The following is a 26,987-nucleotide window of genomic DNA, read 5'->3' as shown; positions in this document are numbered from 1 at the left end:
AAATTAAAAAATTTTCACTCCTCTCACTACTCATTTTTTCTCGTAGTTTTATTGAACCTCCTCTCACCTCTTATTATGTAAAATGTTTTCCAAGACTTAATCCACTCATCTCTCTCAATCTAAAATATTTTTCAGACCTCATCCTCTCATCATTATTTAGTAATTCATATAAATAGTTCAAATTTTGACTTATATAGTGAAAGGAGTGAAAAATATGAAAATTACTCCGGTACTTTCAGAGCCTCACCTACACGGTCCTAAATTCGCAACTTAACTCTCCCACTTCGTTTCATCTATCTAGTTTGCCAGGGTTTCATACACTACTAGCCTAGCAACGCTCCTCGAACATTCTCGAAGTTTGGTTTCAGCCAATAAGCATTCGTATTTCACTAGACCGATTCAGACAAGCGAAGGGAACCCAGACAGTCACATGACTATTTCAATACAAAGCTGTCAGTTTTGTTTCTCTATTTACCTTCCTACCCCCTAGTCGCCCAAACCCCCATCGAGATACAGTGGAAAGTTTTTTTATTTTCACGCCACTCCAAAGGCGAGAAGGAGAGAACCCCCTCTCGCAAAATATTTTTCCTCCCACTCACCTCTCACACTCACGAGCCATTGTGAAACGCATGGATTTCAAACTCACCCCCTTTTACACCCCTCTTACACCGCCCGTAAAAACTCGCGCTCTTTTAATATAGGTTTTTCGAGTAGGCAAAGAGGTTCACTCCAATGTTTCATGATATTACAATGTTGCGCTCATTTTCTTGCCTATTGTTTTGTTAAAGGCCTACCACTCCCACTCACCCTCCACTCACAATAGTATAATTTCTGAGTCTCTCCTCTCAAAACGCTCATTTCACTCCAAAAGGAGAGGAGAGCGCCCATGTCTGCCCCTAGCTAGCGCTGTCTTTCAATTTCTTAATTAAATTTAAGGTGTCATCCGTTGAACACGGATATATAGTCTAGGAGATAAGTACTAGAGAATTTCGAAAACATATTGAAAGTGGATAGCCCTTCGTATATGGCGTAGATTAGGTTACATAAATAGTATGGTATATAGTCTATGGGATAACTACGAGAGAATTATTAAATGTTGAAAGTGTATAGCCCCTCGTGTATCGCCTAGAGAAGGTTAAATAAATAATATGGACTATTGTGGAGGATATAACCATAAGTTTATAAGATATGTTCCATAAGTAAGACACTTCCTATATTTCATAATGCTAGAGACTTACTGAGAGCTAGTTCGAGAACGACGGAAGCGAGAATTGACTATACTCGGTTTTGCAGTCCATCTTCCTATTTAGTCTGTACTAAGCTCTTGACAGCGCCTAACCAGGCGTCGCTTTACGAGAATCTATGACGTTTTACCTACGTCACTTCATGATAAGCTCTCATTAACCAGTGACAAACTTATGAAATATATCTTATGAACTTACGATGTAACTGATAAAGAATTTCGAAAACACATTGAAAGTGGATAGCCCCGCGTGTATCGCCTAGAGAAGGTTAAATAAATAATATGGAATAAAGTCTACGAGATAACTAATAAAGAATTTCGAAAACATATCGAAAGTGGATAGCCCCGCGTGTATCGCGTAGATTAGGTTAAATAAATAATATTTAGGAAGTCTAGGTGATAACCGCTAATGAATTTCCTAAACAAATTGAAAGTGGATAGCGCTCGTATATCGCGAATATTGCATGAAAAATTGAAGGTGAAATAAATTATACGGAATAAAGTCAAGGGGATAACCACTTAAGAAATTCAAAACCAATTTTGAAAGTATTTAATTGAATTCAAAATACGGAAAAGAGCTTACCTTGTAATCTGGTGGTCCAAAAAGAGGCGTCTGCGCACTTTCACGAAAATTTCAAGTGTAAAACATAAACTTAAAAATTAAAACGGATTTACGCACTTTCGCGAAAAGTTAAAGTTTTAAATAAAGTTCAAAATTAAAACGGATTTACGCACTTTCGCGAAAAGTTAAAGTTTAAAAAATAAACTTAAAAATTAAAACGGGTTTACGCACTTTCGCGAAAAGTTAAAGTTTAAAAAATAAACTTAAGAATTAAAACGGGTTTACGCACTTTCGCGAAAAGTTAAAGTTTAAAAAATAAACTTAAAAATTAAAACGGGTTTACGCACTTTCGCAAAAAGTTAAAGTTTAGAAAATAAACTTCAAAATTAAAACGGGTTTACGCACTTTCGCGAAAAGTTAAAGTTTTAAATAAAGTTCAAAATCCCTAAAATTTCACGCACAATAAAACGAATTACTTGAATTTCAGCTTTTAAACAAGTTGGGAAAACCAAAATATTACCTCTCCGAGTCAAGACGGACTACTTACAAACTTATTTACCCAGATATGGAAATGTTTCTTAAGTTAAAATCTATGAAATATTAAAGCAGTATACAAAGCACAGCAAATATACTGTAAATCAGACGACATTTTACATCCAATAATGATATACTTGTACACATTAAAATCATCCGATGGGGGAAAAACGTGAAATGAAGAGATAAAACTTTGGAGGGATATTACCTTTACGTGTTTGTAAAGGCCCAATTTTCTACTCCTCAACTGTATGCCCTCTATGTTCAAAGCCATATTCACAACAGGGTTGCATTGTAAACACTATCCTTTCGTTTCATCTCAACGATTTTCGTAGTTTGTCAACATGACTGTTAACGTTACATAACACCAAAGCTTATTTGTGGCTACACACACTGAAAGTAAATGTGTAGCATAAAAAGCATGAAAACACGAAGCTATTATCCGATTACGATCAGACCTTTCAATGGTCTGGGCTGCGTTCAGCAGAGCTCACCAAAAAAGACAGCGGATTTTGGAAATGTTTACCGGTGAGGTCTGTCGTCATAGCTTTTCTCCGGTCATCGGCGTTTTATAAATGACGCTAGCGCAATAAAGCGTGCAAGGTACCAAGGCTTAACAAAAATTGCATGATAACATATTTATAGAGATAGATAACAACTTTTATAATTAAAATTAGAAACTAACATATCTTTTAAAATTCTCGCGTGATCAACTGGTTTCACGCCAATTAAATAGCTATAGTCCCATAGTGCTATTTGTATTAATTCCTCCATGGTTTTTTCGCCAAGCTGAGAACTATGCGTTTTACGTCAGGTTATCCAAAGAGCCGCCTATTTTCTTTGAAGACCGCGCTAGCTCAGCGCTTAGCACCGTGACGTCAAAATTCAAAAACAAAATCCCGTTATGTAGGACACTGCTAACAGCGCTGGGCTCTGCTGAACGCGGCCCAGATTTCCACCATGATTATATAATCTAAGCCTAATTATTTATAAGTGTATTTAACTTTCGGCTCACTCTGAACCGTTAATGTCTCTGCATTACAGAAACGAAAACCAAACCCAAGCGTTTACTATTTGGTTCACTAGGCCTATTGACAAATAAAATTTCATTTGACCAACATAGTAGCGTTGTGCTTGTATTCACTTTAGAAAGGATTATGCTATAAACAGATGTAGTATAGCTTAAGTATTATATAAACATCCATTTTAAATAATAATATTAAAAAAAATCTTTGGAATATCAAAATGAAATAGAGCTTTAAAGCTACAAAAGTACTAAATACATCATAATTACGAAAAAAATTTCCACATATTCACTTTATATTAAGGATAAAGGGAATATTATGGTTCTGTAGGATTCATTTACACATCAAAACAAAACGAACTTCTAACGCAGCGCACTGCGGCACTACTGTAACAACGGACGGACACACACAGACAAAAACATAGACTGCTTTTTAACTCTTTCCGTATTAATTTTGAATTGAGAAACAAGATTATCTTAAATATTAAAATAAATATAATTAATATTTAATATTTTCTTCGTTAGTTATTCGCCTTATTGAACGTTACATCGTTTTAAAAAAGAACAATTAAACATTCTTGAGAGACTTGACTAATATTGGCGTTTGAAGTGAAGCATACGCCGGTTGCTTCGCCTTAATCAAATAGGTAGTATATAAGGGTGTCGAACTACAGTTAAAAGCATGAACAACCGCAATTGCGAAAACCTATCGTGGACAACCCACCCTAGGGAGGCTAGACGTTTCTCGTAACCCTAGCTGATCGCCGCGAATGTCTTAAACCCAACGATGATGATGGAGTAGAAGCCAGGTGTGCAGACTGGTGTCCATGTGTGATGGACAAAAACCAAGACCAGAAGATGGTGGTGTAGAAGCCAGGTGTGCAGACTGGTGTCCATGTGGGATGGACAAAAACAAAGACCAGAAGATGGTGGTGTAGAAGCCAGGTGTGCAGACTGGTGTCCATGTGGGATGGACAATGACCTAAAGATGGTGGTGTTAGAAGCCAGTAAGTACAGACTGGTGTCCATGTGGGATGGACAAAAACAAAGACCAGAAGATGGTGGTGTTAGAAGCCAGTGTGTACAGACTGGTGTCCATGTGGGATGGACAATGACCAGAAGATGGTGGTGATTAGAAGCCAGTAAGTACAGACTGGTGTCCGTGTGGGATGGACAAAGACCAGAAGATGGTGGTGTGAGAACTCAAGTAGAGTAGTCATTTCCGTGACTGTGAAAGCAGTTCGGAAATGGCGAACACGTTTGCTCCGATTTGGAAACTGCGAACGCGGTCACGTGGGTGTAACAACAGACACACACACAGACACACAGACAGACACACGTACAGATCATCAGTGCAAAGCAAGGTCCTGTTTCATAACCACACCGAGCTAAATTAACTGTAAGTTAGCGATTAAAATTATTGAATAACAAAAATAACCGTATTTATGGTATTTTATATTATAACAGGCTTATTGCCGTGGTAATTTACGTAATTTACCAGTAAATTACCTTTGCAATACGGTAATTTACGGACCCACATCTCTATACTTACACCAATGGAAATAGTTTTAAAATCGTCGAAGGCTCCGACTGGAGCAGCGTTGAACGTCAGATTTTTGGCAGACAGTAATCTTTGATGGGCATACACGAATGGCACTGTGAATGTTGACAACGTAATATCTCGCATTGTAAATTCGTAAGACACTGGCACTGCTGTCAGGTCCACTTTCTGGAAATGCGTATGAGAAATACAGTTTTAGTTAGCCCTTAATTGGAGTATGAAGAGTTGAAACAAGTTGAACTCATTTTCTTAAAAATTATACAGTGAAATGAAAAAAGTTTAATGAAAATTAACACCTTGCTTTTAAGCGATTTTCATGTTGCCTGAAATGTATTCTCGACCATTTTTACTCTGAATTTCCAAGCAAAGCTCGACCATCCATTTTAAATAGGCCTTTCCAAGAAAACTAAAGAACGTTTAGTCAGTGGAACACGATCTAACAGGCTACTACGTCACACTTGTTTTGTACTTTACTTATTTAAACTTTGCGGGTCAAATGTTTTGCATTACTCATCGCTAGGGGTCGCTAACGGACTAGTCAAAGCAGGCTACAATAAACATCGGAACAAATATGGCACCTGAACATCGTGGTTGTTGTTTTTCATTCTTAATAAACACTCGAAAGAACCAGCCATTATAATTAGTTAAGAGTCAAAGAAACCGAACTAATATCAAAGAACGTAAAAACACTCGATGACCGTTGCTCCGCCAAATTTTACAGAGCAAGAAAGATCAATTCTCTGGCAGTTTTTGGGGCCAGTGGAAAACGCAACTCTGGGCGAGTGTTGCACTCGTGTTCCCAGTGACGGACGAAAACTGGCCCAGAGTGCGCTTAGAGTGTTCTAGTGCAGTCGGTGGACATCGCTATGAAGTTTACCCAGTTCCTCTCATGAACCCTTCAAGCTCTTTTTAAAGCTTAATCTATCAGGGAAGTGAGAATATAATTTTTCAATTCACGCGTAAGATCAATATTTGAGCCCTAAGGTTTTTAGTCAAGGCGTTACTTGTTGCAATTTTGACATCAATAGCGCGCTCTGGTTACATTTTATCGTAACGAGATTTTCCAGAAGTTAAAGACAGACTGCGCAGAACGAGTTGCGCCAATTTTCAAATTTTCCTCTCTTGTGTGGAATAGATCTGCTTGGCAACTTGAATAGCACTCAATGAAACCGAGGGTGGGGCACTTATTTCAAACTAAGGGCTAAAATGTTATATTTATAGTGACAAACCTCCACGGTATCTTCATTACCATCATTCACGTGTATGTACCTTAAAATATAAGCTCAATTAGGAAAGCGTCTTTTACAACACCAAGAGCAAAACCAAGGGGTAGTACCAAACTATGAACCTTGAACAAATTTAATCGAAAATTAAGTTTGCTAAGGGTGGTTTTAGAATCCATAAAATTAATCAGACTTTTTAGTGAGAAAGATTTAATTTTCCCAAACAGATAAGGTTAAAATTTATTTCCAAGTGAGGGTAAAATAGAAACCGTTATGAAAACAAGTCACGCAAATACAATTTTTGCATTAGCTACGTGTGGTTGAGAGTGAAGAGAGCGTGCTAGTTTCGTATGAGCTAATGTAGTACATAATTCGTGTTTTCTCTTTCGCTAAGGTAATATTCGAGATTACCCAACATTTGGGGTACTTAAAGTTCTTACCACGCCTAGGTAAAAGGGTCTTTTCAGACTTTTCGTCTACCCAACCTCTCTCCAAACACAAACCACAAACATGCACACTGTCAGATCATAATCTTAAATGTCTTTCACACTCGTAGCGATTGAAGGGTCAACGACAACTATAACAAATAAAACCAACACAGCCTTTATAAATTAATAAAAAATGTCTTTTTAGACAAAGACGAGAAAAAGTAAACGATAAGAGAAGAAAATGGACTCACCGAAGTCCCAGATATTAAAATTTTTCAGTTAGAAGACATAATTATGAAACATCAATTATTTCAAGAAAATACATTATCATGACCCATATATATCATTTTAAAAATAATGCACGTTTTTGATTTTTTTCTCTCAAATATTTGCAATTCGGTTGAGCCCTATAAGGCGAAAAAATGGACAGAAAAAGGTTAGTAGCTGATAAAGTAAAAACCGTACCAAAACAAAAAGTGTTCGTTAATTTGTAAGTTTTCCTAGTTTCAAAAGTTAATGTAATGTATAGCTCTCAAAAGAATACGACACATTTACAGATTTTTTCGACACTAATATCTACATCAAATTCAAACTGCCTATGTTACTTTCCGCTTCGCAATTTTTCCCATTTAAAAATAAAAAAATAACCTCATAAATCTCAACTTTTTCAGATATGAGAGTATTTGAACCTTCTTAAAGACCATGTCAGTCGAAAGTAAAACGTAGTATCAAGCTAGTATCCCTTTAAAAAATTCTTGAAGATATTTTTTCCAAAGCTAATATTGAGAGCAAAATACTAGGGTAAATAATGTTCAAAAATATTTTTCGCAAACGAAATTTTTGTGAAAAAAACTAAGATAAGAATTTTTTAAAATAATTGATGTTTCATATCATGTGTTCAAAAGTGAAAATTTAATTACATCTATTACACAACTTCAATCCTGACTGCTTGACTTGACAATCAACGTCCCATCAAACTCAAATTGCTTTCCCTTCATTTTCACAAGCAAATCATAGAGCAAGCGGTAGTTATACCACAAAAAGATTAATTAGGCCTGTGCACAAAAATATTCCATAGATCTGAGCACCAACATGTGTCTTAGACTTTTGCACCAACGCATGTCATAGATATGTGCACCAACAGTAGTCATATACTTATCGGTAATCTAGCTTAATTACCTGTAATCGGCAATCAAGCTTAATTACTTGTAGTCGGTAATCAAGCTTAAATACCTGTAATTTGTAATCGGTAATCTAGATTAATAACCTTGAATTGTTACTATCCATATGTATTGAGGAAGGCATCAGTTTCAAAATTATCAGCAAAATCGATTAGTTACCACAAAAATTATATGTTAATACTAATTCCTTCCTCAAAAGTCTTTTATATTTCAATTTCAGCTCTCTTAGACTATAGAGACAGTTACAATAAAGGTGATTTAACAAGATTACCGACGACTGGTAATTAAACTAGATTATCGACGACGGGCAATTAAGCAAGATTACCAACGACCGGTAAATAAGCCAGATTACCAACGGCCGGTAAATAAGCCAGATTACCGACGACCGGTAATAAAGCCAGATTACCGACGACTGGTAATAAAGCCAGATTACTGACGACTGGTAATAAAGCCAGATTACCGAAGACTGGTAATTAAGATACACTCTAAGAAAAAAAGGTTCTACTTTGCCGAGAAAAGGGCTCTTAACACTTGTCCCCTATTTTAAACCCTTTTTTGATCTACAAAGAACTCTTGATATGAGTTCTCTATAAAGCCCTAAGGAGTTCATCTACGATCCGAGCTGGGGTTTTTCTTTGAACCAAGTTAGTTTCTTTTGGAACCGTATTAGGTTCCTCCCTGAATCATGTGGCGTGTGCATCAGAACCTTGTTCAGATGTAATCGGAACCATGTGTAGTTTGACTGAGAACCGTGTTGAGTTCGACTCTGAACCCCGCTTCGTACGGCTAAGAATTGTATTGCGTTAAACCCAGAACCCGGTTTAGTTCGACCCAGAACCCTGTTTAGTTATAATCCGAACGCTGTGTAGTTCGACTCTGAACCCTGTCGAGTTTGCCTCTGAACCCTGTTTAGTTATAATCAGAACGCTGTGTAGTTCGACTCTGAACCCTATCGAGTTTGCCTCTGAACCCTGTCGAGTTTGACTCTTAACCCTGTCGAGTTAGCCTAAGAACCGTGTTGCAGTCAACCCAGAACCCGTGTAGCTCGACTCTGACTCCGGTTTAGTTCAAATCTGAACCTGATTTATTTTGACTCAGAACCCTCGTTTGCTTCAAATCCGTTGGAAATACATTATAGGGAGAGGGCAAACCCATTCTTGCCACGTCATAGGCCTATATCTCTTACCTCGATTCCATCCCCCTAACGGGGGAATTTCAGCATCGCGCCTACAAACGCTCCCCTACGTAGAGGTATAAAATGACGTCGGATGTTCTTTCCCTCCCTGACAAACGCCCACTCCCTATAGCATATGACCACCTCATAGAGGTTCTTATTTTAACAGTGTTAGGTTGCAATCATGACAATGATATTAAATTTTTCTCTCTTGGTGACTCTTTAAAAACACTTCACCATGAAGTATAAGTTTACATTATATATAAATGTAGTAAAGCTTAATTAAAGAGTAAACACCAAATTTGAAATATTAATATAAAATAATTTCTTGGAATATTGAAATGAAACAGAGTTTTATAGCTACAAAACTACTAAAGGAATCGTAATGCCGAAACATATTTAACATATTTTCATTTAATATTCAGCAATAAGAAAATGTTATGATTTTGTAAGAGATCAATTCATCCTACTCGCTTTATATTAACCTTGTGTTTCTATTCATATACAATCTTCATTACTCGTTCTATATAAACTAGTGATGCCACGAATATTCGGTTACTATTCGGTATTCGGCCTATTCGGCCATTTTTTTCGTATTCGGTATTCGGCCGAATATTTCGTAATATTCGGCCGAATACCGAATCTCCAATCATGAAGGGAAAAACGGCAAAATGACTCAAAAACTATTTATTTCAATAACAATTTTTACTGTAATATTTATAATCTAATATATATAATCATAATATTTCCAAACAGGCGATTTTTTGTTTGCCGATGACATTTTGTAAAGCATATAGTGACACGATCTACTCGCAAATGAACCAAAAACCTAAATACGCTATAGACGGGTCCTATAGAGTAATGTCAGTTCTACTATGCAAACGTCATACCATAGAGTAGTGTCGGTAGAGGGGGGAGTAGACTGTGTATCCCTCCCTCTAGGCGCGCTTTTGTAAGAGGGGATACTTTACGGGCCTGGTAGGGGGGATGACACTTAGTTAAGAGATAGAAGGGTATGACGTTTGCTTACGTAGAACTGACATCTAGCTCTAGCTCAATGTCATCCCCCTACCAGGCGCGTAAAGTATCCCCTCTTACAAAACCGCGCCTAGAGGGAGGGATAAACAGTCTACTCCCCTCTCTACCGACACTACTCTATGGTGTTAAAGAGAGCGCGTTGAAAAATCGTAACTTCCCCCTTTTCATTCCCTCCTTCCCGAGTTTATCACCAACGTTGAAAGCTTCCGCGCAGGCGCGCTGTAACAGAGGCGGTAGAGAGTGGATCTAAATCTAAACAGTGTATCCCTCTCTCTGCTTGCGCTCAAATATTGCGCAGAGCAGTAATCGCGTTACAGCTAGTGCCGAGAGGAGAGGAGAGTTTTCCCACGTGACCCTACATTTCGCGTAGCCGTCTGCCTATTCACCTCACCATTCCATACCCTTCTTCTTCCATGATGAGACCTGTCCCATTGCGGTCCGTGCGGGGGATGTACGTATTTCGCGGAACGGGTTACAGCTCATAACCGGTTTCGCGCGAGTTGCACATATCTCACGCCCGAATATTCGGTGGCCGAATATTCGGTGCTTCGGCCGAGAGCATGGCCGAATATTCGGTATTCGGTATTCGGCAAAATCAATATTCGCGGCATCACTAATATAAACTTTCACTTGTGCCGTTCCAAAGAAAAGAAGATTATCTTAAATAATTAAATAAATATAACTGATATTAATTTTTTTAATCGTCAGTATTTTACCTTAATTCTAGTTAAGCCGTTTTAAGAACCACTATTCTTAAAATGAATTTAAACATAGCTATTGTTGACGTTTGACTTCTAGCGTATAGCGTTTTCACAATTTTTGGAAATTTAGGGTATATAAAACGATTCATTCACAAATGATAAAAATAAGAGCAATTGCGTTAGCATTTGGTGGAAGCCATGCCATTGCGAGGCTAAACGTTTCTCGTTACCGTAGCCGATCGCGCGTACATCTTAACCCCAACGATGATAATGTAGTAGAAGCTAATGTTCCAGATTGGCGTGTATGTGGTATACACAGAAGCCCAATGGTGTTGTCAGAAGCCAATAAGTACAGATTTGCGTGTATGTGGTATATACCATACGAAAGACAAGTGTGAAGATAGCGTAATGAAGTAGAATTTTCCTAATTTCTGTTAACTGCGAACGCGGTCCGGAAATTGCGAACACGGTTGCTCTTATTTGCCAACTGCGAACGCGGTGATAGACAGACACACACACACACCCAGTCACGTCATCGTCACTCGGAGAGGTAAAAACCTGTGTTAAGGAAAAATTCAAGTAATTTTATGAATTCCTCTAATTCCAGCATTTTGAACTCTCCTAGAATTATTTGCCAATGATTGAAAAATCAAAATAAGTATAAATTCCTTCAAATATTTAGTATAAGGTAGTCCAAAGAATTATAAATTAATTTTGATTTTTAAAATCTTTGAGATATTTTTAGGATGTTCCACTATGCAGGTAGAATTAGTAGATGATTTATCTCTTCACCCTTCACGCTCTAAGCTCATATCAAAAAACCTTTAACTAAAAACACACCAAATGAGGAAAAAAAGTGTCAAGTAAAGCCCAAAGGTGTTTATCCCCACCATTCAAAAAGTTTTATGTTAAACAACAATGCGATTTGGAATTGATTCGGTTAAAAAAGGTTGTGTAATCGTTTCCAATGCGTTGGCAACGCTTGTGCAAGCTCGTGTAAACGTGGCTTATATTTCCGTTTAAAAACATTTCAATAAGGGTCAATTAACACCGTGCCGTTTTTCTAAGCACCCATTGATAGAACACCTTCAAGGATCTATTAAAACCCCACACGTTATTACAAGAACCCTTTTAAATAGATACGATCTGCTAAGAACCTTCCTGTTCTACTGTGAACCTTCATCCACGTCTGGGAACCTGTAGCGTTCCAACTAGAACGTAAGAGTTCTATTGAAAACCCTCGAAGAACCCCTTTTTTTTACAGTGTATATTACCGAAGACTGATAATTATTCTAGACTACCGACGACTGGTAATTAACCCAGATTACCGACGACCGGTAATTAAGTCACATTACCGAAGACCGGTAATTAAGCCACATTACCGACGACCGGTAATTAAGCCGGATTACCGACGACCGGTACTTAAGCCAGATTTCCGACGACCGGTACTTAAGCCAGATAACCGTCGACCGGTAAACAAGCCAGATTACCGACGGCTAGTAATGAAGCCAGATTACCGACGACTAGTAATGAAGCCAGATTACCGACGACCAGTAATGACGCTAGATTACCTACGACTGGTATTGATGCTAGATTACTGACGAGTAGTAATTAAGTTAGACTGTGATGTAATTATTAGTGTCGAAACTTTCTGTATTTGATCGTTATCTTTGAGGGCTATACTGCAAACGAGTACTAGACCTATTTGTAAAATGATGCGCATGGTTCATGTTAAAATATTTTACTGAAATAATGTTGGTGAAAAAAACTAATATAAGAATTTTTTTAAAATAATATAATCATGTCTTCAAAAGTTGAAAATTTTAATATCTGTAATTTAAGGCAATTTTATACACTTATCTTTTACACTTTCCGGTCTTTGCCTAGAATGACAGTTTTTATTAATATCATTCAGTTTTTGCAACGAGAGTAAAATCATATAAAAGTCCGCGGTAAAACATCGTAAGTGCAAGAGTGGCTTTCTCCTCGGTTTCATCCACGGCAAAACGCTGTAAGTCCAACAGTATGACATATAGGGTGCAATAACGAAAGTCAAGCATAATTTAAAAATATGAAATGTAGCACTTAGACTTAATTTTTCGCAAAAACCTTAAATTTGTTCCTAGAAAAAGCTTTTCATTTTGATATAAAACCGTTCCCAAACGTAATAAACAAATACTTCATTTCAAAACGGTGGCGACAAAATGGGTAAAATGGAGAAAAACGCTATTTCTATGGGGAAATTTGAACGTTTTCACCAAAAACACTGACTAATTTTATGCAAATGAAAAACCACCTTTATCAACTTCATTTTTTATCAAATGAACTAATGGGTGGATAATTTTGAATTTTGAACCACATACTAAAGGTCCAAATTTTAGTTCAGAGGAATATTTTCAAATCAGTAAACATAATACGAAAAATGTTACATCCAATAAAATATACCCTCATACATTAAAGGCAGTATGAAGTCTTTTCTAAGAGAGCTTCCGCTCTCTCAGAATAATGAGTGCGTGATAACTGTTTATTTTGGAGAAGACGTAACCGTAAATTTTATACGCAACAAACCGTTAATTTAGTGGAAACTATTCATTAATAACTAATTTCATTTAATCATAGACTTAAATATGATAAAGCAGAAAATTTAATTCCAGCTAGTAGCGTTTTTGGTAACATTTCGCTTCGGTTAATTTTACGGTAATTTCTTAAAGTGTAGAGACAAGGTGAAATTTGTTTTTGCTTAGACGCGTAATCAAGGGAATATTTAACAGCTGAGAATTTTCCTCCACCTAAATTTGCTCCTGGGTAACGGTTACCTGCGTACTCTACCGGAGACGTTTATTATTTTCAAATACGTAATAAATCATTCTGTGGACAGAAAAGTTAGGTAAATCCCAAAGCGGCTAGGAAATTTAAATTTATTACGCAATTAGAGTTTATTTAAAAAGTTTTCAATTTCATTCAAATAAGAAGATTAAATTTAATATGTTATCATAAAGTTCAAAACAATAGTCTGGAACGCGGAATCTCAATGCGCAATTTCTTCAAACTCAAAAAACCCCGAGGCAATAATCGACTATTTCGATAATCTTACAGCGTCAAGTTAACGTCACAACGAACACTATCAGTACAATATTCACAACTAAAACGTTTCAGATATTGATAACTTACCTTTTCAGAGAAACTGAATACGCTTACGTTATAGACGTCTTCTTCCATATTTTAAGCAAATAGAAGCACCTTGTCCAACAGCAAATTTATGCTTCTATTTAGAGACACAAAATGATCGAATCTACAGCGTGTCCTCACCACGAGAAGTCAAAACGAGTTTTACCACCGGAATCGACCGAAGAGTCCAATTATGTCCACATACTATTTTTGTTGTCGCATCATTAACCTGTAAAAACAGAGCCTTAATAGTGCTTCGACACCATTTAGTTAAAACGTTCATTACTAATCACGAAAGAAGACTTGAGTTAACTGCGCCAAACGAGGAGCCAATCACCCTCAGATTCCCGCTCCACCTATTACGTATTACGCGCTATAATTCTAGCGCTGTCAAGAATAGGCCTTTAAAAGAATAGGCGTCATAATTTTTGCACAAGCGAGGGTGCAGACTTGTTCACTGATTACTCTGAGTGGCTGGCCCCTCGACGCCAAGTTGGAATAGTTACTTTTTGAAATGATGGCATATACGAGTAGCAATCACGGAGTGTTATTAAAGTCATTTTAGAGTCCACTTTGTTTTGCACGTACATTTGCGAAATCGAAACTCGACAGTGTTACGACGCCATGAAGTTAAAATGTTCATTTCTAAAGGCCCGTTTTCAATCAAGACTTTTTTGATAAGAAAATAAGTCTTTGCGTCTAAAGTAATGTTCAGTCAAAAGTGGAAACACAAATTGTAGATGGTTTTCAAACAAGCTTTAAATTCAGTTCGAGAAGCGGATATCTAAATGAGATAAGATATTTGTTTCTCATTTTCTTTAGGTTTTAACCGCTCAAAGTGAAAGTAATTGAGTTACGCCCTCTTCAGTCAATTTTATTCGTTTGATGCTTGTTTGAAAACGATCCGAGTTGCGGCTTTTCCATTTCGATTTTCATTTGTGTTCCAAAACGCGTCAAAAGTTCGAAAGGAAAGCCAATAGCGAAGAGCTTCTAAAACGTTGATTGAAAATGACGCTTAATTTAAAGTCAGGGATATAATCTCAGTTAATATAGGCGAAAAGCTGCAAAAATGGCTTTGGTAATGATGGTTCAATATTAGGAAAAGTAGCTAGCATATTGTAACATGGCTGCCAGAATTCTTGGAGCTTCCACTCCTTTGTTCTGGTAGGGAATATCTAGCCTCCATGTCACAAGCCACTCCCCCTTCGACACATGTGATCTACGATAATTTAGTTTTGCTAATTCATAGCCCACTCGATCACGCGCGTCACGACGCAAGCTGCTCGCGCTATAGAAGCCCGATGAAAGAATTCAGTTTACATGTATAAGCGCGACTTTTGAAAAAAAATCCAAGTCTACGAAAATTAACATAACGTTCCATGGGAGGAGGTCGGATTTTTGGCTAGATCCTTTGTCCTATTGATCGAAATGACCTGAAATTTTTATGAGACGTGAAATTCGACGTGTTTCATTATTCTAAAAAAGATTCAAGCTTCTAGAGTGGATAGTTTATTTAAAAAAAAATATTTTGAAAATCAAAATGATGGGTTCAGTGCTAAGACTGATAATATCTTCGGATCTACTGGTCCAAATGTCCTGAAATTTTAATGAGAGGTGTGTTACAATCTATTCTATCTAAAACTGGTTAAAAAATTCATAACTAAATTGCTTCATAAAAAAATTTAGTACTTTCACTCCCGTTCCCAGATTAAACGTGTTGCTTAACATTAGGCTAAAAATCTTATAATTAAACAAAATTATAGGCCCTAAAGCTTAAAACACACCTATTTTGGGAAAGTTCAGAAGAGCCCTTGTGTTTCTACCAAAAGAACTTTATTATGTAAACGCAATTTTAGTTCAAATGCATTGAAAATATCACAAATTTTACAAAAACAAAGAATTAAACATGGAAAAATCATGATTAAGAAACTAACTGAAAAAGGTCGGAGAAAAGTATCATAATACCAGTTGCAGTTGGTACAAAACAAAGATTTAGTGGAGAGATAGTTTTAAATTATAATTGTCAAGGAGGCCCAATAAGCAAAAAGCTTCCTCACAGCGATCCTCTGCTTGTTCAATGAGTTTCTGAAGCTTCTTGCGTGGTGCTTGATCTTTGTTTTGATTACAGGGCCGTCGAGAGAGGGGGGCAATTCGGTGCATTTTCCCGGGGCCCGTACCTCTCAGGGTGCCCGGCTGGGCCTCGACCTTTGTTAATTCTATTCGATATTGGTTGTGAAAATTTAAGTATGAAGCTTTTAAAGAAATGTTATCTTCAACAGTAAAAGGTATAAATTGAACGAAAAGTGGTAGTTTCTTAACTTGAGCCTGCTCTTAAAATGCTCTCAGTCCCTAATTCTCCCCTTTTCCCATTAAGCATTTTACTGAAAGTAAAATATAAACGGAGGCTTAAGTTTTGTTCTCACGAGAATCACTCTAGGCCACTGAAAAACTTTTTACAGTTATTTCTTTGCTATGGACGATCGGGCAGGCAAGCCAAATAGTCATATACCAACAGCTCTCTGACTTCAAAGTTAATGGTTATGTGTTTAGGCAAAGTAGTCACACAACAACTAGTATACACAGCGTCTCGCAGTCGATCGTAAATGGATTGCTTAGTTGTAACTTCATATTTTGTGGGTTGAAATTAAAGAAGCATAAAGAATATCACAATTTTATGTAAAATGAACTTATAAACTAATTATCCGTGGAAAAAAACTTGTAAAAGTATGACAAGCGTCGCCTGGGACCTGCTACACCGTTAAATGTTCAGACATGCCATTTACAGCCTAGTTTTAAAGAAAATTTTGTACACTTCGTTTATATAATGCATATCTTTAATTGTTTATAATATTGGTAATATTTAGAGGTGTGCGGTTAACCGTTTCAATCGAATAATTCGCTCGAATACCGAACCGAATAATTCGATTCGGAATTCGATAAGCCCGTTTTCACTATTCGATTCGAATATCGAATACCGAACTGACTATTCGGTTAAAGTTCGACTACCATAAATTTAGGTCCTTGGCACTAGAGAGACCCACCTTAATTTAAAAAATTCCATCCCAATTTTATTTGTCTCCCATCAAAAACTACCAGCAAGTGCATAGGAAAGTTTTAAGAAATACTAGACCACCAACGAGGAGAGGTATTTTGAAATTTAGGAGTTTCTAAATGTTCCTCTCCTTCCTTTGTATTGACTATTGGCGAATATTCGGGTTACTATCCGATTAACCGCGAATAGTTGGCCTAGTATTCGCGAATGTTAGGGTTAAATATTCTCGGTTACTAGGCTTAACTATTCGCGATTAATCGGGAAGGAAAAAATTACCAAGGCCCAACTATTCGGTATTCAATTTGGAATAAACTATTCGATTCGGTATTTGATAAGGAAATTTTTTTGATATTCGATAACCGGTTCAATACCCAAAAAGTGGTATTCGCACACCCCTAGTAATATTATTATTATCTCATTTTAGCGGTGCTAAAACATATTGTAAGTGAGAATATGTTTTATATGAAAGTGTATGAAGTTCAAGAATATTTATATGAAACTTAGCTGTCCATGGGATTTTAGAACTTATGATGTAGCAGTTCGAAAACAAAGCTTTGCATATTTTTACACGTTAGTTTTTTTTGTTAGGATTTCACTTCTTTTAAGTTTTAAAAGTGAGAACTACAACACAATTTAAAGAACTTTTAGAATTTTTAAATATTCCCTTACTTCATAAATTACAAACTGAATAAATCCCAAATTTTAGGTGACCAGCTCTTCCAGAAGTACTTTAGATTTTTCATGAGTGAAATAGTGAAAATTTGACTTTCGCAAACTATATAAGGTACAAAATTGTAATTTGGCGATACAAGTACCCCAGTGAGTTCTATTAGTTAATGAAATTTCACACTTTTAACTTGAACCAAAACTAAGATACCGGGCTATAAAGTGCTTAAGTTGCTCCGAGAAAAGAGTGTTTGAAATGCTTTTGACGAATGCACGGCGTGCTTAATTTGGCAGACCGACTGTGGTGTACCAGGATTAGGGTTCGAAAATTACGGTAATTTTGTAAAATGGTAAATTACGCCGTAATTCTCAGCGTAAATTACCGTTCAAATTAATTTATCAAAGTTCAAAAATAAATTATATTGATAGTTTTTAAGCTAAATAATGAAAAATACATGAACTTTTCACAGCATTTCTCAAATAAGAACACATGTGCGGGTACAGCAAAATTTGTAAGTCTAACACGATATAAAACATTTAGCTTTTAGACGATTTCTATGCAAAAGAATTCCGTGGTAAATTAAACTGGTAATTACCATTTTCGTAATTTACCGGAGAAAATCGTAAATTATAATTACCCTGGCAAATTACCATGTCAAATAACCGATTTAGATCTCTAGCCAGGATATTTTGCCTCCCAATGAGTTGGTGAATTTTTCTAGGGGCCCGCAAAGTCTCTCGACGGCCCTGGAACTTTTGAAGCTTTGTTTTAGGATTTGTCAACTTTTCTTGAAGATCCTATCATTTCTTATTTTGACGATAGACTTTATATTTTAATTGATTGATTTTTTAAATACCTCGCCCAACAAGTAAGGATAACTTTTGAAATTGGCCCATGGCTTGGGAAAATGATATTGTCAGCTGGGCATCATCACAAGGGTTTTCGTGACATCTGCCCCTCTGCACGTTTACAAATCTCAGAAAATTGGTGCAAGAGGTCTAGGTTTTATAATCTATTACTCCCTAAAAGGCAAGTTTTGGACAAATATAATGGGGTTGGTTTTTTATTGTGGAAAACAATTGTAAGTACCAGAACGGAATGATTATATACTTCTGTAAGTACTGAATTTACAATTGTGACATAGGAAATTAATTTTATTTAAAAAATCTATCGACTTTAAAAGCTTGAATCCTATTTAATATAATATAATCGATTGTAACACACCTCTAATTAAATTTTCTGGACATTTGGGCCATTAGAAACAAAGATATTGTGCATAAGCACTTAATTTACAATTATGACATTGGAAATTAAGTTTTATTAAAATAATTATCCCCTCTAGAAGCTTGAATCCTTTTGTATATAGTAGAATAGATTGTAACACACCTCTCATTAAAATTTCAGGACATTTGGGCCAGTAGATCCGAAGAAATAATCAGTCTTAGCAAGTTAGCACTGAACCCATCATTTTGATTTTGAAAATATTTTTTAAAAAAAAAACTATCCTCTCTAGAAGCTTGAATCCTTTTTAGAATAATAAAACACGACGAACTTCACGTCTAATAAAATTTTCAGGTCATTTTGATCAATAGGACAGAGGATCTGGCCAAAAAAACCGACCTTCTCCCATAGAACGTGATGTTAATCTTCGTAGACTTCGAATTTCCCGCCAAGAATCCTGAAGTTGCACTTTTTGGCCTTTTGAAGGGGCTTCTATAGCGCGAGCAGCGCAGCGTCCGGGAGCGCGGATCGAGTGGGCTATGGCTAATCAGTTCTGTTTATGATTTCTCCTAAGACGGATTGACTTTTGTATACCAGTTCGGTTACGGATTTATCCCTATATCAGTTAACTGAAATAAAATTGTTGTTGAAATTGGATTAAACTGTAAGTTGTCCTTAATTTATTTTATGGCCCTCGGGAAGATATTCCCTTTCGTTCAAATATTATACTGAGGGTTACAATATCGGTAATTAAAGTTTCGATTGCCTAAACCTTAAACTGGGCGGAAAAATTAGAGCGGAATACGGTATAAAGAAGTTCGACCGAATTATTTCACGCCAATTGCATGACGGAATTGCCGTTCAGTTGGACAGAACGTGTTTGATATTTTTTCTGTTGAACTTGGCGTAAATTCTGGGTATTCCACCAATGAACAAACGTTTTGGAAATGGTCTTTGAGCTAAAAGAAACAAGTTGGGAAAGCAAACTACATACTGGTTTTAATGTATAAGGAATAGTTTTAGATTGGATAAAACTTTTTTTTGTATCGTATTAACTGTTTTGAAACAATTCCACAGAACTACAATTCGGGCCCTCATTTTATGGTTAAAATTTTAAAGAGATCCATTTAATAGTTCATTTTATAAAAAAGGGTGGTTTTTACTTCAATAAATATAAACGAAAAACTCGAAATTTTTCCATAGAAATAACATGGGAAAATATTTTACAATTAACCTTTTTGAGGAAGCCGTAATGCAATAACTACTCGTTTGTTTGACTTCAATACAGTTTTAAACGAAAGCCTGGTATTTAGATTTTCCGCTTTCCAATTTTCATTGATTAAATTTTAGTTTAAGCATGTTTAATTTCAAATTTTCCAAACCATTCCAATCTGCGATATTTTAGCATGGATAAGAATCAGTTTATGATGTTAGCACGGTTATGGCTGTTTGGTACAATGTTCGTGGTAGTTAAAAAACAAGGGGACCTAAGCTTGTGTTCTCTTACAAGTTAAGTTGGAAAAGGGCCCCACATATGTGTATTATGTTACCAACTGCCTTAGAGAATTAAGCTAGATTACCTACGACTGGTAATTAAGCTAGATTACCTACGACTGGTAATTAAGCTTGATTACCGACGACTGGTAATTAAGCTAGATTACCGATGACTGGTAATTAAGCTAGATTACCGACGACTGGTAATTAAGCTAGATTACCGACGACTGGTAATTAAGCTAGATTACCGGCGACTGGTAATTAAGCTAGATTACGGACGACGGGTAATTAAGCTAGATTACCGACGACGGGTAATTAAGCTAGATTACCGACGACGGGTAATTAAGCTAGATTACCGACGACTGGTAAATAAGCCAGACTACCGACGACTGGTAAATAAGCCAGACTACCGACGACTGTTAATTAAGCCAGACTACCGACGACTGGTAATTAAGCTAGATTACCGACGACTGGTAATTAAGCTAGTTTAACGACGACTGGTAATTAAGCTAGTTTACCGACGACTGGTAATTAAGCCATATTACCGACGACTGGTAATTAAGACAGACTACTGACGACTGGTAATAAAGCCAGACTACCGACGACTGGTAATAAAGCCAGACTACCGACGTATGCACAATGCCCCAATACCTTTACTCTCCTAAGGTTTCTGAACAATTTGAATTAATAATAAGACTGAAGTAACTAATATTAATAACAAGTTGGGAAAACCAAAATATTACCTCTCCGTGTCAAGAAGATTATATAAACTTAAGTATCCAATGAAAACGTTATTATGTTTCTGAGTTGGGGTTTCCCATCTTTGTTGTTGTTTTGAAAAATATGTCGCAATGCAGGGGGCTTGATAGATATAGGAGGCAATGAATGAAATATATCACAATGCACGGGCCTTGATAGATATAGGAGGCAATGAATGAAATATATCACAATGCACGGGCCTTGATAGATATAGGAGGCAATGAAGGAAATATATCGCATGCACGGGCCTTAGTAGATATAGGAGGCAATGATAATCTCTCTCTTTGCACGAGAGGTTTATCTTTAATATTTAAATAAATATAATTATTTTTAATTATTTTAATCTTCAATAATTAACATTAATATTAGTTAAATCGTTTAAAATAAAGTTATACCTATTATCTTCTCAAACTTTGCTAATATTGACGTTTAAAGTGAAGGGTACCCCTCTTGCCCGCATTTTTCAAATTTGGGGTATATATACGATTCGTTTCCATTATAATAGTAAGGAAAAAGCGCAATTGCGAAAACCTTTGGTGGCGATCCCACCTTAGGGAGGCTAGACGTTTCTCGTAACCCTAGCTGATCGCCGCGTATATCCTAAAACCAAACGATGATAATGGAGTAGAAGCCAATGATACAGATTGGTGTCTATGTGGAATAGACGGAAGACCAGTGGATGGTGGTGTTAGAAGCTAGCCTAAGTGCAGACTGGTGTCAAAGTGGGATTGACAAAGAACAGATGATGGTGGTGATTAGAAGCCAGTAAGAACAGACTGGTGACCGTGTGGGATGGACAAAGACCAGAAGATGGTGGTGTGAGAACTCAATTAGAGGAGCCATTTCCGTGACTGTGAAAGCAGTTCGGAAATGGCGAACACGTTTGCTCCGATACGCAAACTGCGAACGCGGTCACGTGGGTGTAACAACGGACAGACAGACAGACAGACAGACAGACAGACAGACAGACACACACACAGACACGGCCGTTACAGAACCTCTCCTGGACTACGTCACACGGAGAGGTAAAAACTGTCATTGTAGACAAAGACGGGAAAGTTTGAAAGATAAGTGTACAAAATGAATTGCCTGAAGTAACAGATATTTAAATTTTCACTTTTGAAGACATGAGCATAAAACATCGATTAATTAAAAAATTCTTATCTTAGTTTTTTTCACCAAAATTACTTTAGTCAAAATATTTTGTCATGAAACATGTGCATCATTTCAATACCAGTACGTGTGTACATTTTATTTTATGTCAAAAATTTACAACGAGTTTTGAGTATTCGGTCCTATAAGGAGAAAGTGCTGTGCGAGTACTCGATAAGAGATTTTCTGAGACTCGAAAAAGTTACGAGTATCAAACAAAGGCTCGATAAATACTCGAACCTGCTTTTGGATAGCCTTCAACTCTGAAAATAGGATGTAATAGCTATAAAATTCCACAAGGAAGTCACGCTTATTGGTTAACAGACGCACATTAGTGCTCATTGGGTAGTTAAGATCATAATGCCTGTGCAATGTAGTAGGGTAGTAGCTCCTAGCTGGTAAAACAGTGGAAGTAAAAGTAATGAAAGGCAGTTAAAGGCGCGTTTACTATTATTATTTTATTAATTAATTTTTTTTTAAGTTTAGGCTAGTAATTTTCGTTTGGAACTTTGCGCGAAGTATAACAATGGCTAAATTTAAAGAGAAGAAGACTAATACCGTCTGGGAATTGATGGAAGAAGTTGTCGATGATCAAAATTACACCAAATGTCTATTATGAGAGCAAGAAATTTACAGAAAGTGTGAAAACACTAGAAAATCAATTCCCGATTACTCGATAAATACTCGAAACAAATTTTCCAACTACTCGATACTCGATTCGAGTACTCGAGACTCGGCTCGATACTCGATAAGGGAAAATTTCAATACTCGAGACCAGATTCGAAACCAAAAATTCAAGTCTCGCACAGCCCTAAGGAGAATAAAATAGTCAGAAAATGGTTTAAAAAACTATGAAAACTTGGCAAATCGTAGTCGTTATTTTAAAAATTTTAAAAATATCAAAATTAACGTGATGTATAGCTCCCAAAATATCACTATCAATCTAAAGATCTTTTCGACACTAATAACTACATCACAGTCAAACGGCCTTTGTAATTTTCTGCTTGGCAATATTTACAATTTTAAAATATAACAAGTTGGGAAAGCCAAAATATTACCTCTCCGAGTGGAGATGACTATCACTACCCCTTAAACAACCTAAATATATGCATCTATCGCTTTTTTTAATTCTTTGCAAGTGCAGGAATTCAATTTTAAAATAGTCAATTGTTCAAGCCTTTTCAATATCTCTCAATTGATGTGGAAACTCTACTCTCTCGCTATACCTCAACCGTATTCTTAGTTTACCAGTATGATTTGTAACATTTGTCCATATCAAAGCTGAATCATACCTCGCCACACAAAAAGCAAATGTCCCCAAAACATGGAAGCCACAACCCAATCACACATAAGCTAGGCTCGTACTTGTTCATCGCCTTCGATTATTTCACTAATATTAGCATTATCATTTTGTACATTATTGGGTTCCTCATTAATAGATATGCCTACGCTTACGGTACTTTCAATAGAGCTTTTATTTAATGCGTCATCTTTCGCAGAATCATGGCCAACTGGCCTCGCGGTAGGACCAACATTGGGTGTGCTAGAACCTGTTCCCGAAACAGCCTTTTTTTCAGCTGCTAACACTCTTCTCCTTTCATTTTCTCGTTTCCTAAATTCAGGATCTGACCTTTTTGCCCTCATTCTTTCCCTTGCTTTACGTTTCCTGATTTCCTCTTTACTTAAATTATTATCCTCCTCCATTTTATTATTCAGTTAAATACTCACAAAATCCGCAAAAGCAATCCCCTTGCAAGACTCTGTAACGTTTGAAATATTATTTTCCGAAGAAAGTTATTACAGAAGATTGAATTATGAAGTACTACCTTTGAAATTCAAATAAAGAATGATAAAAGTGCGTAAAAAAGGTCTTTCACAAATAGGGGGCGTATAAAATAAACAGCATTTTTTTATATTTAAAAAATATTCTTAGATTGTCAAATACTTTTTTCGCCGTTGAATTTTTTTTAACACCAGCTTGTAATCTAACTGGGAGTAAGATGAAAGGAGTAGAAGCTTATCTGTCTTAGGAAATATGAAATTTTATCTTAACAGTTCGTTAAATCATAAGTTTATAACGAAAAAACGCGGAAGGGGAAAACGAGCAGACAACAGCGATTTTTGTGGGTAGAAGGTTAAGAGCGCCATCTGTCGTCCGTGCCAAAGTTGAACTTCCACTCGAAACGCAATGAGAAAGTGGATAAAATAATGCCATCAGCTATTTAACTGCGTCGATATAATTAACGACTTGACCCATGACATGCCCTTAACACTGGCTTCTATGAATCCTATTTATTCTTGGATACTATGAAACTTGGTAGACGTAACAGTCTGTACCAAGTACCCAAGCATCCTTCAATAAACGTCTGGCAACATTGTGGTACGCATGGTACAACTAAAAAATAGGATGTGTATTTATCTTTCGACTCACTCCAAGTCGTGAAGCCCTCATTACAGAGGATTTGAAACACTACCATAATTCATAGTGTCTCGAATCTCTACGTTCCTGTCCATTATGAACAGTGCTGAGAGAATGATACATCAGAAAGAGCCATTCAAATCGAATTGCCGAAAATATTATCCATATTTTCATTTCATATAACAAAGAAAATAAATTATTATGGTTTTGAGAGGAGCTTCCCATTTTGGTTGTTATTTTCAAAAATATATCGCAATGCACGCGCCTTGATAGATAGAGGAGGCAATGTAGGAAACATAACGCAATGCACGGGCCTTGATAGATATAGGAGGCAATGATTTAACGACTTCGATACTTGGGTTTATCTTTAATATTTAAATAAATATAATTATTTTTAATTATTTTAATCGCCAGTAAATAACTTTAAAAATAGTTAAATCGTTTAAAATAAAGTTGTTCATAATATCTTTCGAAACTTTGCTAATATTGACGTTTAAAGTGAAGGGTACCCTTCTTGCCCGCTTTCTTCAAATTTTGGGGTATATATACGTTTCGATTCCATTATAATAATAGATAAAAACGCATTCGCGTGAACCTTTGGTGGAAGCCCTGCCATTGGGAGGCTAGACGTTTCTCGTAACCCTAGCTGATCGCCGCGTATATCTTAAAACCAAATAATAGATAAAAACGCATTCGCGTGAACCGATGGTGGAAGCCCTGCCATTGGGAGGCTAGACGTTTCTCGTAACCCTAGCCGCTCGCCGCGTATATCTTGAAACCAAACGATGACGGTGGAAAAGAAGCCAGAATGTACTGACCGGCGTCCATGTGGAATGGACAAAAGACCTGAAGATGGTGGTGCATAGTAGCTGGTGTCAATGTGGAATTGACGAAGAACAGAAGATGGTGGTGCATAGAAGCTGGTGTCAATGTGGAATTGACGAAGAACAGAAGATGGTAGTGTATAGAAGCTGGTGTCAATGTGGAATTGACGAAGAACAGAAGATGGTGGTGCATAGAAGCTGGAGTCAAAGTGAAATTGACGAAGAACAGAAGTTGGTGGTGCTTGGAAGCAAGCACGTACAGACTAGTGTCCATGTGGGATGGACAAAGACTAGCAGATTGTGGTCCTTAGAAGCCAGTTAGTAAAGACTGGTGTTGGTAGATGAATGACCAAATTTCCGTGAACCGCGAACGCGTTCCGGAAATCGGGTATTTGTTTGCTCCGATTTGGAAACTGCGAACGCGGTCACGTGGGGTCTGACAGACAGACAGACACACACACACACAGACACACAGACAGACACGGCCGGTATAATACCTCTCACGTGACATACGTCACTCGGAGAGGTAAAAATTGGAGTATTAGTCAAAAGTAAAACCTTGTATCAAACCAGTATCCCTTTAAAAAACTTGAAGATACCATAGAGCAAAATACTTGTGTAAATAATGTTGAAAAATATTTTGAGCTTAATTAAAACTTGGTGAATAAAAGTAAGATAAGAATTTTTTAAAATAATCGATGTTTTATGATCATGTCTTCAAAAGTAAAAATTTTAGTATCTGTCACTTCAAGGCAATTCATTTTGTACACCTATCTTTTACACTTTCCCGTCTTTGTCTACAATGACAGTTTTTATTAATTATTAACTTGTGATTGCGGACTTCATTTGAAGCAAAGACTATCTCGGAACGTTCAACGGGGTCCTCATCTAAAAGCTAACCCACCTGTTAAATTTTTGGTACTTAATTTTATCCTTCAGATATATGAACTAGGCCTACTCATATTTTGGTTCAAAATGTTAACTTCGTTAATTTAATGGGAAAGTGACAGAACATTAATTAGAAAGTTGAAATAGGATGAGGAATTTGTGGAATGGAAATTGCGTATATAACTGCGAAAGAAATTTAAATGAAAGTACTTTAAATTAAGACAGTATTTTTTTAATGAAAAAATTAAGCAACACAAGTAGTTTCGCGTCAGGAAATATGCGTCGACGTTTCATTTTCGGAAAAATAATTTTAATGTGTTAATTAAAGTAGCTTAATTAAACTATAATCTTGTTTAACCGCATGAATGGTTACTGGCGTAGATTAATGGACAGTAACGCGATGACAAACGTGTAGCTTGTTTACGTTAATATTTAAATCACGAATCGGTAATATTCTAGCACGCCTCGTGCTGCCATCTTTAAAAAGAAAAATCCAACTTGTAATTATAGAGAATTCATTTGCCTCATAACTAGGGTTCGAAAATTAGGGTAATTTTGGAAAATGGAAAATTACGCCGTAAGTTACCGCGTTACGAAAAGTTCAAAAATTAATTATATTGATCGTTTATAAGCTAAATAAAGAAAAAATCACTTGAACACAGCTATACTTTTGA

General features: G+C 36.5%; 1 protein-coding gene across 1 annotated transcript; it reads right to left on the bottom strand.

Annotated features, from left to right (window-relative positions):
• Positions 1-23,229: 23,229 nt before the first annotated feature.
• LOC149716381 (uncharacterized) lies at positions 23,230-24,286 on the bottom strand. The gene is made up of 2 exons (XM_089843934.1): positions 24,009-24,286; positions 23,230-23,942 (listed from the first exon to the last, which is right to left on the bottom strand). The coding sequence occupies exon 2, from the start codon at positions 23,884-23,886 to the stop codon at positions 23,536-23,538; it is 351 nt and encodes a 116-aa protein (XP_089700060.1). The 5' UTR covers positions 23,887-23,942; positions 24,009-24,286; the 3' UTR covers positions 23,230-23,535.
• Between the last annotated feature and the right edge of the window lie 2,701 nt (positions 24,287-26,987).

This window comes from Phalangium opilio, unplaced genomic scaffold (genome assembly GCF_054372755.1).
Source record: "Phalangium opilio isolate 3A_F unplaced genomic scaffold, DU_Popi_V2 ptg000009l_1, whole genome shotgun sequence".
Taxonomy (NCBI): Eukaryota; Metazoa; Arthropoda; class Arachnida; order Opiliones; family Phalangiidae; genus Phalangium; species Phalangium opilio.
Note: the sequence above shows the minus strand (reverse complement) of the source record. Positions and strands in the feature narration are given on the sequence as shown.